At 42.7% G+C, this 14419-nt stretch overlaps 1 protein-coding gene and 1 long non-coding RNA gene across 2 annotated transcripts; one reads left to right on the top strand and one right to left on the bottom strand.

The window, feature by feature from the left end:
• The first annotated feature begins 6 nt into the window (after nt 1-6).
• On the top strand, nt 7-4967 carry SPRTN (SprT-like N-terminal domain). The gene is made up of 5 exons (XM_029961582.1): nt 7-80; nt 1187-1286; nt 2046-2174; nt 2938-3205; nt 3503-4967. Exons 1-5 carry the CDS (start codon nt 73-75, stop codon nt 4234-4236), a joined length of 1239 nt encoding a protein of 412 aa, XP_029817442.1. The 5' UTR covers nt 7-72; the 3' UTR covers nt 4237-4967.
• LOC108640550 lies at nt 3212-13883 on the bottom strand. Its single transcript, XR_001921253.2, has 4 exons — nt 13867-13883; nt 9043-9189; nt 5003-5083; nt 3212-3676 (listed from the first exon to the last, which is right to left on the bottom strand). It is a non-coding gene; the product is annotated as an uncharacterized LOC108640550 (long non-coding RNA).
• Between the last annotated feature and the right edge of the window lie 536 nt (nt 13884-14419).

The following is a 14419-nucleotide window of genomic DNA, read 5'->3' on the forward strand; positions in this document are numbered from 1 at the left end:
CTGTTCGTGCACTTCAACCAGACGCTCTTCTGGAGGAAGCTGGAGGCTGTCACGGTGTCCTGGAGCCCCCGCATGACCAGGTGCAGCACCGGGGGGCGGGTGGTGGTACGGTGACGCCGCTCTGTGTCGGGAGCTGCCCGCCGTGCCTCCGACGGGCCCCGGCAGCTGCCGGTGGGGGATCAGAGCTGTGGGAAGAGGCCGTCACCCCTCGAGCAGCATGGCTGGGAGTCTCGGGGAAGGGAGGAAGAGCTATCGTTTGTCACTGCGTGCTGCTCCTACTTGTGCCGCCGTAGGCGCGCGGTGCTTCTCTTCCCAGATACTTGAATGTCCCGCATCCCTGGTATAGCTGGCACAGCAGGACATGGGTGGGTCGCTGTCATCGTCTTCTTTGCCTTTCGTCTGTCGTCCCTGGCAGCTATCAGTGGCTTTACCCGGGGTGCGGGCAAGCCCGGAGAGATGTTAAACTGGAAGGAATCCCTTGACACTTGTGGAAACCTCACGTACTCGTGTTGCTGCTCTGGTTCTCAGTGTTTGCGATAGTTTTACAGCACAGCAGAGAGGCAAATATGAACGAAAAATGGTATATCAGCAAAACTTAGAATAGACTAGGAAGGGGAACATACAAGAATCTGAGACTAAACAAAACCAGAAAGCTTTGAGGTGCGGGGTGCAGTTCTGCAGAAGGTGCACTTGCTGGTGGCTGGAGTTCTGCCCTGTCATATCCTCTGCTGGTTGCGCTATTCTTTAGACACTTGAAAGTCGTTGGATATTGAACTGGTAGAGGACTAACTCAGTAACACAAAAAAGAAAAAAAAAAACAAACAAGTGTTTTCTGATGGATTAGCACACAGAAGTGATGGTTTAGTATGAGTCAAAAATTTAGGGAGGGTGAGGAGTGAAATTGAAGCAACCAGCAGTTAAGTCAGTGTTTGCTGCTGTGAATCTCTAGCCTCCATTTAGTGCATTTCACTCCATCACGAGTTCCAAAGGAAACAGTCCTCTGCCTCCTAAACAGGTTTTTCTACTCTAAGGTACTTGTCGGGTTTTTTTCTTTGCTGGTTTTTTCATATTCTGAGTGACCTAGCGTGTGTTGGAAGGGGATGGCATTTTAACTTAAATTCTCCATTTTTTCATGTACTACAGAAACAAGTAGATTTTTGTATTTTCTTCCTGCCTCTCTTTTCAGCTCTGCTGGAATCTGTACATATCATGAAAAAAGTGGATTGTGTTCCATTCGTCTGAGTGAGCCACTACTAAAGTTAAGACCAAGGAAGGATCTCGTTGAGGTATTTGAAGACTGGTCATGAATCTGCACATAAAATTTATTGTGCCTCCCCCCTGCCTTGCTCCATATGAACATTTTACATTTCTTAGTGAGATTCTTACAGACAGTAACTTATAGATCATAAAATAGTGATGGCTTTACTGTTATGTTTGTGTGGCTTGTGTTGCAATATCATGGTAGTCTTTAGTTTTATGTTTCTAAATGGACAACTTCAAGTAGGAGTCTGAAGTCACTTGTTTATTTTACTGACTTTGTAAAGAGAAAAAAAGACCCCAGGTTTTTAACTCCTAAATTATCCTTCAGTGTTCAAAACAAACATGGACTGTAGTTTTGAAAGGGCCAACAGCAGAAAATATGGATATAGAATATGACTTTGTGTTGCTTGTTGTGCCTCTGTCAGAACTGCTTCTTTGAGCTGACTGAACATTCAGATTTGCCTAATGAACAGAAATGCTGTAGAGTTTCAGCTTTCTCACAAGTGGCTCTTTTTTTGGATTGTAGAGGGAATAATTTGTGACTTAAGTTTGAGGATTATTTCTTCTTTTTGGAATGTCACTTATTGTAGAAATTTTCTCCAGTATGTTTTGATAGTATGGGAATTTGGTTTTATTATGTTTTCGTGACCCACACTGAACATGTGAACGCTCAAAGATAAGATCGGTGTCGCAATCAATGTAGAGGACTAAAATACTTGCAGCTTAATTTTGAAACTATACATAATGGCTTGTCCATAAATATCTAATGATTTGCATAATTTCAGACACTGTTGCATGAAATGATCCATGCCTTGCTCTTTGTTACTCATAACTACAAAGATCGTGAATCTCATGGACCAGAGTTCTGCAAACACATGCGTCGCATTAATCGCTTGACTGGAGCCCATGTCACAGTAAGCATAATCCTCTTAACCTGATTTAATAGAGCCTTCTTCCTGATTTGGTGTTTTAGTTGCCCAGTGTGGTATGAGTAATATGCTTGTTCTTGCCAGACACTCAACAGTTGGTACCAGTACAAATTTGCTTCCAAGTGTGTGCCAGTTCCATAGTTATTTTGTTGGGGACAGTGGTGGGAACAGGTTGAGGAAGATGTGGTGAGTTGTTAGTTGTATAATTTTCAAGTATACTCTCTGTGAGTATTTTTCTTTAAGCTTAATGATAGCAGGGATAGCTCCATGTTCGGAGTAGTATTGGTGGAAGAACAGTGTATTTTAGTTATAGTTATTTTATATCAGTACAAGCTAATGATACTTATGTCGGTGATACTTTAAAATAATGTATCTGATAAGATCAATTAAGGTAGTAGCTGAAGGGAGAATACTGGTATGGTTTGCTATGCATTCTAAACAGTTTGTCGCTCAGGGTGAAATTGTAGATAGATTTCCAAAGTGATTTTATTGCAGTTCAAACAAGATAGCCAGGACATATTCCTACACATCTTGTCCTTTTTTTTTAAGCTTTGTTTTAATGGTAGCTAAATGTTGATCAAATTTTACCTGGCTCCAACTCTTTTAACTGGTAATGTAAAAATCACAGCAGTAGTGGAAAAAATGGACCGGTAATGGATTTTTAAAAAAAATATTGTAAGCTACTGATATAAAAATAGAAACTTTCTGACTGACCGTTTTATTGTTTCGTTTTGTTTTTTTTACTTAGATTTATCATAACTTTTATGATGAGGTTGATGTGTACCGCCAGCACTGGTGGCGATGCAATGGCCCCTGTCAAAACAGAGGACCTTATTTTGGGTATGTGAAGCGCTCGATGAACAGGGCACCCTCTGCACACGACCTCTGGTGGGATGACCATCAAAAGACATGTGGAGGCACATTCACAAAAGTGAAAGAGCCGGAGAAGTTCTCTAAGAAATCAAAGCATAAAACTGAGACAGCAAAACTTCCACATTTCAAGTCAAAGAACAAAGGTATTTTATTATTTCTTTTCCTTTTCCAAACTGATTTTTTCCAGATGTTTTCTTGGAACATTTTTGGACCAACCACTACATAAGCTTTGTTTAGATGTTACTGTTATCTAGCAAAGAATAGGACCTGAGTTTTTTGTGCATTTCTAGGCTCCTTCTCGACTGAATTGTCTGTAAATAAAGTTTTGTTTGATGCACTGTTTTCAGGTAGCAGAGGTTTTGTATGAAGCATGTCAAATATTAAGCCCATGATTTTTAAACAGAAAAGTTACTAATTTTTTTTTTAATCTTATTTTGCAGGCAAGACACAAACGCATGGTACTCAAGATCTGATGCCTTTTAGTGGAATGGGTTACCGGCTTGGAGGAGGAGACAGTGTACTTTCAGAAAAAGACACAAATGCCAGCAGCAGCATTGGAAACAGTGAAGCACATGGTTCACAGCATCATTCAGCAGTAAGGAAAAGACCAATCCCTAAAAATGAGATAAAATTTGAAAAATTACCCCATAGTGGCATCTTTCCACTTCATACCGATGATGGCAGTGAGAAGATCAACTTAACTTTAAAGCATGAGTTTCCTAAACTCTCTGTTGCTAACACAGAAGATTACGAGAATGATAGTGGATTGCCTGCTAGAATGGCTCACGTTAGGGAATTAAAATCAAACCAAGGCTCTGCAAATAATAAGAGGGCTCTGCCGTCTCCCAACTGGCCACCCAAACAAATTTGTCTGGAGCAGACAACAACAGCTCAGGTTGCATCTGAGAAAAAAAGCTTAGAATGTATTAATACACCACAGCGATGGCCAAAAATGGAAGACAAAACTGCCTTTGAAAAGTATTTCATTAAAAAAGGGGGTACTGGTGTCACTTCAAGTATAAATACAACTATGAAAACCAAAGCTGAATTTACACAGTCCTCTGCAAGTTCTAGCAATCCTGTGAGGCAGGATAAAAATGTCAGTTGTCCTGTCTGTGGAACTGAGGTTTTGGAATCTAAAATAAATGAACACCTTGATTCTTGTCTTGCATGAAACAGCAGAAAGCTGTCTCAAAAAGATAAATCAGGGCTGAAAACATTGCTTGAAAGTTACTTTGCTCAGAGTTTGCTTAGCTGTGGTTACATTCCTGTGTGCCTGTTCTGAAATGGAATTTAAACTGTTACTGACCCCCATATCCTGACACTAGTAAGTAAAAGCTGCTAGCAATATTGGTAAAGACTGTTCCTGAACATGCCATAAAACCCTTCATGATTTTTTCAGTTAAATTTCCAGTCCTTTACACATCAAATTAGGATTAAAATGTTACATTAGTTGACAGTCTTTATTTTACTCCTTTTGGAAGCCAGTCAGCTTGGTGGTTGGTACCTAAGAGACCAGTCAGTTGAGTACTAAAGTCATTGTGCCATGAAAAGTTAGGAATGTTTTCTAGATAAGCTTTCTGAAACATTAATAGTTCTCTTGTTGCACTAAAGTATTTAACGGGTTAAACATTGAATAGCTTGATACCTCACCTGTAAAACTGTAAATATGTTTGCCTAAACATAAAATTGTTTTAGCACAGTTTTTAAGCAAAATTGTTTTATATCTTGCTGCTGTCATTTTCAGTGGCTGTATCAGCCTGGTTTGTGCATTTTGCCTCATTACTTGCTGCTTTCTTAACTCTTTTTAAACATTTTGTATTTTTTAAAATAATGCCACTACAGAAGTTTAATGTAAATAGTTTTGTTCTTGCCTACTCTAAATAAATTGTTACTGAATTTTAAATTTCCATTAAGCCTGGCTATTTTGTGCTACTTACCAGTGGGTTCTTCTGTATATCTGGTAACAGTCTGGTTTAATAGAACCTTTCTGATTTAATGCTTTTCCTTCTTAAATTTCCCTGTAAAAACAGGTGCTGGTGAATACAGATTGCATCAAATTCTGCTTTTCCAACCTATTTTTAAAACAGTTTCACTTTTGTTGCACTTCTGTGAAAAATTTTACAAATACTGATTCTAAATCTTGATTTGCCATGTTAATTTTCCATACTTCCATCCTAAAACGGCAGCATCTATCAGTGTTGCCAGTGAGATTTGACATTTGTAGGGATGGGACTACCCAGAAGTATTTCTACTGTCATATGTTTTTAAGGTGAGGACAAGATTTGCACCACAAAGGGTCTCTCACAATATGAAGCACTTTTGAGAGATATTTCCCTTATGATTGTTCACATCAGTTTCCTCATTTGTCTTTCCTACTGTGACAGATAAGAGTAAAGGAGAAGGAAGGATTGTGGGTATTGTTAAATGTGGTTTGGTTTTTTGCCCTAATGTCTTCTTTTACTTCTAAATTGTTCATTTGAACAACAAATAGAAAACAAATGTGAGATTTGGCCTGGGGAATTTAGTGAATAGTATAGCCTGTTAAGGTAGGGAGAGGGGAACTCAAGCTATAGGCAAGTTCTGTATCTAATATACAAATGTCCTAAAATAGATCTGTTGTCCAAACAATTGAGCAGTTCTGGACCAGCTGTGGAAAAACAGTACCTCTGCTTACATGTTTTTACAAGGAAGTTATTCTAATGCCAAGATTCCTTTTATCTGGAAAGAAAGGCTCTGCAGTTGCCATTGCAGGCTAGTAGTAATGTGTCATGGCTCCCCTCTTTTGGGGTATGTTACTACAAATGCTGTTTCTGTAAAATGTTCTTGAATACAGTGTCCCACCCACAGTGATAACGACTACCAGTACAGTTTTAAAATATGTTGCTCAGTTTGGGTCAAGGGTGAGAAATTTCATCTTCTCTATCAGTTGACTTTGTCCTGAGTGAATTTAGATACTGCCTAGAACAACGCAAGCTGGTAATGAGTCTTGGACAAACACGCTTCACCAAAGTGCAGCATTAAGTTGCCTGACTGGAAATTTGAGAAACAAGTTAATAGACTTGATTTCTGGGACAAAGCAAGTATGAAAAAGGGTCAAGTGTGTGCGTGCTGTTTGTCAACAAATGGTTCTGCAAACTAAAGGCAAAAGCCTTCTCATTTTGTGGTGATCTACTGGAATTGCTCTGAATGATTCAGAGAAGAGTTCTAGAGGTTAAACTACCTAAATGGGGGTTACTTAGCTCTTTCATTATTATAAGAGACTGCTTTCGAGTTGCCCTGAAACTGGTTTATCAGGCAAGAAATCTTGAAGGTCAAATATTTTCAAGTGTTTTTATGGAAACATTATCTAGGAAGTTTTCTTAAAACTTGAATTCTGATGAAGCAGGGGGAAGAATTTTTTCTCTGGACTACTACAATGCCTTACTATCTTGCAAGAAGATACGTAATAGAAATAGTCTGCTTTCTAACATGTTTTAAAAGCAATAATGTGCATTCTTCTATCCTTTAGCATCTCCAGTAGTCCAGTCACTATTTGTTTTCTCCTAGGATATCTGGGTCACCTGGGAAGCATATTCTCACAGCAAGTTCAACCCTAATGCCCATGCATAAGCTGATGAGCGGGCTATTTACATCTAGGTGGAAGCACCCCAGGCAGGGCAAGTGCTGCTGCCCAGACTCTATAATCAGGAATCAGTTACCTGAGCCCCCCTTCTAGGAATATTTTCCAAGAGAACAACCAGAGAAATATTGTTCATTTGGAACAGGCTGTGCTATCTGCCTCTGGTCCAGTGTTAGTGATGAAGGACACCAGGTAATAATCTAGTACAAAATCAAAGGCTAGAGAGGGCTTAGTCATAACTGGACAAGTAGTGAATAAATCCTGAGGTGCAAGTTTCTCTTGCTGCAGCAGGAGGACATGCCACAGACTAAATGGTTTGGGGGGGTTTCCTTCTTCCTCGTGTGTTCTTCTGGAGCTCCTCAATTCTGTTGTATTTTCCATACACACAGCATGTCTATACATCCTTCAAGTAAAGCAAGTTACACTGTACTGAAGGGTAACAGCAAGAAAGAATAAATGGTGAGTTTCTGAGGAAAAAGACAGGTGGACATTTCTTCTAAGTAGTTTAATTCATGATGATGGCGGGATGATGCAGACTCCTCTGGCTGGAGAATGTTAAGAAACTGCCACCACAGGAGTTTGCTTCATCACTGCTGGCTCTGGTCATCCTAGAACACCATATCCATGCTGTTGCATTTTGCCACCTTCAATTGAAAGGCCACTAAAAGGTTGGACTGGCTGACCTGAGGTTACACCTGACCTACATCTCCTTATGAGCATGATTGTTGCTGCCTGCTTCTTACCAGTTAGCTGGCATTCATCAATTTTACACTCCAGACCGAAATGCCCAAGTTCCTACTTGCATCTGGATTATTACAGCTGTTTTGAAGTCTTGGGCTTAAAGGAAACCATTTTTTTCCATGTGAACATAAAGACTCTACATAAAATTACCCTTGAAGTGTATTTTATGGGTAGACAGGCCCTGAAAGAGACTTGCATTTCCCTACATGTGCGTGTTTTCAAATACTCGTATCTGTGGGAAAAAAATGCCAAGACCCCGGGCTGTGTGGAGCTTTGGGATTCTACAGCAGGCCGTTAGGTGGCACTCCTTGCACATAAAGAATACTTACTTTTCCTCTCTGACCTATGCGGGAAGAGAGCTCAGAGTGCGAGATTAGCAGGCTCGTATTTCACCTACATCTGCACTCCAGGCTGACCATGGATCAGTAGGAACCCTGACTGAACCACAACAAGTTAAGGGAGGAGGAAGGAGGGGGAGAGAGGGAATATCTGCAACTGGCTGGAAGATGAGAAGTAAATTTACAACTAACTGGGTGTTCTATGAGTGATGCTTTTAGCTTTGCTGCAAGAGGGACTTGGAAGATGAGAGAGTAGCTCCTTTTTCTAATTCGGGACTCATGAGAAACCCCAAAGGCATCCTTTTGTGGGCTACAGTTACAGCACCACTTGCATCCATTGCAGTGACAAAACTAATTTTCTGTTACCATTTGGCATCAACACAGCTCTGCAAGAGAGGCAGGACAGAGTTTTAGGAAGTCAGAGAGGCTTATAAAACACCAAATTTAACTTTTGTGCCCCAGCTAAGCCAGGGAGCTGGAGGGGTGTGACAGGCTCAGGGAAGGGTAGTGTACTACAGGTGCGAAAGCTTAAAATGGGACTCAGCCATGGCCTTAATTCCTGTGTTTCCTTTTAGCTTCTGCCAGGTCAGGCTGCTTTAAGACTAGATTAAATTTCTAAGCAGGTGCAGCAACTTGGCCTGAATAGCTCGCACTGTTTCTGTTCCATCCATCCTCTATCGTTCGCATCATTTCACCTGCTTTTATTCCGTAGTAAGTCTTCGACATTTCCTAAACTGCATAACAAAGAATGTTTGAAGGGGTAAACCCCAACAAGCCAAGTATCTGACTCCACCACTGCCTGATTTAGAAGCAGTGTTTATTTTTCTGTAACTGATGTCAACCTTTGGATCGTAATTTCTGTGTTCGCTGCAAGTACCTTCTCTTCAGAGATCTGTCACTAGTGGCATAGAAAGTCTGGGGTAAGATCTGGGCTAGAGCTCAGTAAGCCCTGGTACTGAGCTATAGGAACATGGTTTAGTGCTTCTCGTGACTTCATTAAGCAACTTACCAATTGCAGGAACAGCCAAAGGGCCTCTCTGCTCTTACTCCACTTCCTCTCTAGTCCTTCACTCCCCTGCCTTTGCCTTCCCACTGGCTCTGGTCTCTTCCCAGAAGCATCCCAGTAATGACCTGCTTTCTTCCCTAGAGGATCTGTTTGGTGGGTGTGCTGCCAGTGGTTTGTAAGCAGTTTATGATTCACCAGGAGCGTGTGGGTTGTGTTTGGAGGGATACACAAAGCTAAAAAGCTGTGCTAACAACTTGCTCAGAGGGAGCTCACCTGCAGATGTGAGGGCAGCCTCTGCAGCACTTGTCTGCAGCCAGTGCAGGGTGGGACACAGCCTGCCCACAGCACCAACAGCAAGGCAAACTCCCTGGTGTGTGACAGGACCACATGGCTCGGCACAGGCTGCTCCAGGTAACATGTCTGTGGAAGGACACAGCACAAATTCTAGGCTGTTCTGGCAGACGGAAACACGTCCAAAGGGAAGAGTCATCCTGAGGATAAATCAACACCCCCGAGACTTCAGAAAGGATAGCACCTGTACCAGGTGGAGTATGGACAGCTGTTAGTAATGGACTTCAGTCTGAAATCTGCTGTCTTCCTCAGGATATGCTGCTAAGGAAACTTTGGGTTATTTGATTTGCATTTAGCAGTACCTACATGGGAAATCTAATTTAAATATGAGAAAACACTTCATTGCAGTGAGGATTGCTGAACACAGGAACAGGTTACCTGCAGAGGTTGTGGAGTCTCCATCCTTTGAAGATACTCAAACCCCAACTGGACATGGTTCTGGGCAGCCAGATCTGAGTGACCCTGGTCAAGGGCCGGGGAGCTGGACCAGAACACCTCCAGGAGCCTCTTCCCACCTATATAGCCCTGGGTTTCTGCCTAAAAACCCTAGGAGCACTTTAGGACAAAGTGAAATCACAGCTGAAGGAAATAAGGATCCACCTGCTTGCCCTTGCGCTGGCACAGCCCAGGAGTGCTCACACCATCTCTAACCCTTTGCTGACTTCCAGCCACGCATTTCTTCCTCTCCCTATAAGGTTTGGCATGGGCAGCTCTCATCACTGCCACCACCCAGACCATGGGGATGAGGGATAAATTTCCCATCCCATGCATCAGAGACTGGGGGACTTCAGGCAGGAGCCAAGCACATGCCCCAACACAAGGACAGGTACAAGGAACCTCTGCCCTGCCAAGACTAATTGCTGAATCCTTGCCAAGTCACACAAGGGAGGGAGGATTATCAGCCCTGCAGACAGCATGAATTAAAACTCAGACTTAATTAACTTGAAGGTACCTAGAAGAGATTAGAATGCAGGAAAATCATCCTATGAGAGGAAATAGCTACCAGACAACATTTCCCATACAATGTGGCAGTTAAGACAACACCCAACTGCTAACATCTGGGCTAACACTTGGGTCATGAAATGCAGTTATGCTGAAGCAGACACATGTCCCAAGTGGTAGGCAATACCGTGACCCTAGAGCTGTTTGCAAGGCATTATGGACACAAGCATCCACCAAAGGAATGGAGACCTCAGTTTGGAGGAAAATCCTGAAAATTTGTTGCCTTAATCTTGCTTTCCTCTTAATCCCTGTACAGGACCTAGAAATGTTATCTTCCCTGAGACTTCTGCAGTGGCATGTTCCCACCCCAAACCAATGCTTTGTATCCTCAGCTGTGCAGGCACTGAACTGTGCAGAGGGTCACAGTCAGTCCGTGCATGCTGTGCAGCAGGTAATGAGGGAAACACTGCCTTAACTTCTTCAGGAACAGGAGAGGGATTGGAGGTCTCTGTTGTTGGGCAGCCATTCTCACTCGGCTATGAGTTGTTATAGGATGGTTTGATCCCAGGCCTGAGTGTATTTTTACATGTGGTTGTTGATTTGTGTTGAAGTGACACCATTTTCTGGAGATTGACAAGTGCGTGTCCTGTCTGTGAATCCTGCACCAGTTTTCAGTCTCCTTCTCTCTACCTTTTTTCAACAGAAAGACTATCCAAGCCTGGTGTGAAGCTGCTCCTGGGTGGTTGTTGCATGGTTAAGACATGCTGAACTGAGTGCCAGGTGAAGGGTATGTCCCATGAACTGCTACAGTTCAGTTGTGTCCTGTATAACCCTGCTACCTCTGCCAAAAGAGGAGGAGCACCGTCAGCAATTCAAGGTTAGTTGGCCTCCCAGGGATGGTCAGCAGCTTGGCACACTGAGCTTTTGTCAGGCAGCACCAACTCGGCCCGAGGCTACGCTGCTGGCCATGACTTGGTAGTCACTCCTTTTGAGGCATTTTGTGCAAATCTCAGCCAAGACCTTGGATAGCCCCTGACCACCTGGAAAGGCAGCCACCAGGCCGTGGCCAGCTGATTTTGCACATAAAAAACCCCCAAACATTTTCCTCAGCCAAGTATGTTATAGTTTAATCCAACCCCTACCCAAGGGGCAGAGCAAAAGAGCCTGCAGCTTGACTGACAGCAGGTGGAACAATGCTAGGGGAGCCATGGAAGGATGCAAAAGTATGGGGTTAGCAAGGGGCCAGAAGCCCCCGCGCACATGTGGGAACAGAAATGACAAGGGGAGGTCAGAAGAAGAGCGGTTGCTCTCCAGACACTCTTGCATGAGGAAACTTGAGCAAATTTTCAAACCTACTGCAAGCACTGGAGGTGTAAGCACCCACTTCCCACTTGCCCTGCTCCTCCATCCTTTCACCGGTGGCTGTTTAGTCTTAGATAAAGCTGAATATCTAAACCTGAGCTTACACCATCGTAACGAACAGCAACAAAAAGCCTCCCAACCAAAACACACCACCTTTGATTGCTGCAGGTTAAAATAACTTCTATTTGTGCCGCACAATGTCCTCCACCTGCAAAGGGCCACAAGTCTCTCTGTCACCTCTGGGACCTGCAGAACGTGTTCCTCTGCTCTGAGGCGTGGCCTGGTCCTGGCCAAGACACCGAGGGGCTGCACTCACTCTCCCTTCCAGCCGGCCCTGCAAGCAGGAGCCCGAAGCATTTCTGCATCCCACTCCCGGTGCCCGGGTCACAGCCCGGCCACAGGTGGCCCCCTGCAGCCCCTCTCCTCTCCTGGGTTTGTATAAGCCCTGGGTTTACTGTAAAGTACCTGCCCTCCCTGCTCATGTCATTGCATAACATTGCATGGTAGCGAAGTCGCAGGAACTCTCAGCTACACACAGTCGTTTCCTACTGTGCTATTTTAAATAAAGGGGTTAAAAAAAAATCATCAAAAAGAAAAAAATCAAAGCTAAAATGTTCTCACAGTGCAGGTGGGAAAAAATAATCAAAGTAGTTTAGAAATTGCTACCTACACCCATTGAAGAGTTCTTCTACATATAACAAATATTTAGGACCAAAGAGAGTTAGCTTACAGTTTCTGCTTGTTCATTAAAATATGACTATGCAGAACACGTGCCCAGCACCACATTACTTACTATTATGTTGTGGCTGGGGAAGCGGAAGTTAAGGGAAAATAAATATGCCTAATGTGACAGCTCAAACCTCGCTCTTTGCTATCGGGAACACCATCAACTGGACTCTAATCTCAGAAAACAGACTGTTATTACCCATGGCCCTTTGGCAAGCATTACTGGTGTCCAGAGTCATATTTTCCCTGAAGAAATACATTCTCCTTGATGTCCAAAGATGTTGCCAAGTGCTCAAAGTAAAACAGTTCTGAAGTATCTTTCAGTTCCAGTAACCCATGGTACAGCACCCACCAACAGCTAAGACTGCACTTTCCAGGTCTATGGGTGGTTGTGTTTAGTTTGTTGCTGGGGGTTTTTGACACGTTTCCTCTATCTTACTGCACGAAAAAACTTCTTAGGATTGCAACAGCAATTAATCAAGCTCCAAAATCTGTTTTCTTCTGTTCTTTAGGTCTGCCACCATGTCTTCTGCATAATGCAATATTTATTAATAAATTTATAAAGCTTGCTTACATAAAACAATGTAAGCAAGACACATTTACAACAGAAGTGACAGTGATAGTTTTGATAATTTTTTTGCTTGGCTTTGCGGTTGACCCTTGCTTTCTTTAGGAGGTAAAATACCATCTCACAACCCAACAGAATATTCGGGTATTAGGCTTTTTATCTGTGAGTAGGAGTCAAATCTCTACATTTTAGTTATTTTGGATTTGTATTTTAGTTAAAAGCAAAAATAAAATTGAACCACATCAGCCCTTGAAACAAACCCAGGAGAGGAACTGGTTCCACCCTGGCAAACCACACTGACACGTACAGGCCCACAAGGAGTACTGGATCCACATGGTGAATATTCACAGATGAAATTTTACTTCCCGTCTCCAACAGCATTTGAAAGAAATACTAGTTTTCAGTGTAGACACTGCCCTGAAGCAGTGTGCCTTGTACAACTTGCCTGTGTGTGACGCTGGCAAGTGTTAACTCATCTGTGTGTTTTACATCCCTCTCCACTCTGATGTGAGATATGCCCTGCAAAATTTTAGCCATGTGAAGAGGCTGGTACTGGGCTTGTAGGCTGAATGAGCCAGTCACCTCTGCCAGCATTTATCACCACATTATATACAATGTAGTTACAGTAAATTCTCCACAAGAACCCATAAACTATTGTCAACGAAAGCTCAATCCCAAACTGCACATTTAATAAAGAAAAAAGTCCCCAAAATCCAGCAACTTACTACTGGAATACAGACAAGGAAACCAGCTCCTTGTTCTAGTTATGAACATCTCATCTTTTGCAACACACATCCATGAAGAGGAAGAATAGATGATGCATCAACAACTGTCTTTCCCGAGGCAAACACATTATGTATTCTTTCTCCTCACACTTCATGTCTCTACCAAAGTGGACACCTATAGCATATTTTCACTTTTCATGTCCCATATTCCTCATTGGACCTTGAAACCTGCTTCTGCCACATGCTATCCACCCCTAACACACAAGGTCAAGCAACTCTGATGCAGCAGACATTCCAGAGCGAACACAGCTCCTGAACAAACAGGCTTAAATGCATTTGCAGTAATTACTTACATTCAAGCTTTACCTGAAAAATGAAAAAACCCCCAAACAACCTGATGATTGGAGACCCAGAGATTCATACCTCTACTCCCATTCTCCCCAAGCAGATGACATCCAAATCCACGTAAGAGCCACGAATTTCTTCGAAGTCTTTGCTGCTCAGTACTCATAAATTCCCACTAGGTATTTGCAAGTGCATGCAGCTATGTGCATGCCTGCAGGCAAGGTTCACATGCTAGACTCCTGGAGTTTTGAGACTTTGAGTTTGCTATTGTCACTTGGCATTCTCATCTCTTTTTCAAAGCATTTGGCATGCACAGAAATGGTCCTTTTCAGTCTGATTGTATCAATCAGTATGTCAGAGATGTGATCTTTCCAGTTCTGACCTTCTGTCATCTTTGAAGGGCACAGAATTCATTGGAAGCCATGTAAAACTGAGGAGCTCCCATTAAACCTTACAAATCCTGTTTTAAGAGGACTTTGATTTTCCACCTCACATATCTGTCAAAAGTGGTGGAAAAACTAGAGCTGACTCTAAGTCCATCATCACTCTTCAGAAAGCCCACACATGGTCCTGTTTTTGAGGGAGGAAATCATCAGGAAAATGATCACCACACCCAGGTAACTGTAGGCAG

Source organism: Manacus vitellinus, unplaced genomic scaffold, assembly GCF_001715985.3.
Source record: "Manacus vitellinus isolate BGI_N305 unplaced genomic scaffold, ASM171598v3 scaffold_37_pilon, whole genome shotgun sequence".
Classification (NCBI taxonomy): Eukaryota; Metazoa; Chordata; class Aves; order Passeriformes; family Pipridae; genus Manacus; species Manacus vitellinus.

Excerpts from the sequence above, each read along its gene's own strand:
- SPRTN (XM_029961582.1), top strand. Across the intron at positions 2,175-2,937 it reads TGACTGGAGCCCATGTCACA|ATTTATCATAACTTTTATGA; the intron begins GTAAGCATAATC and ends TTTTTTACTTAG. Across the intron at positions 3,206-3,502 it reads TTTCAAGTCAAAGAACAAAG|GCAAGACACAAACGCATGGT; the intron begins GTATTTTATTAT and ends CTTATTTTGCAG.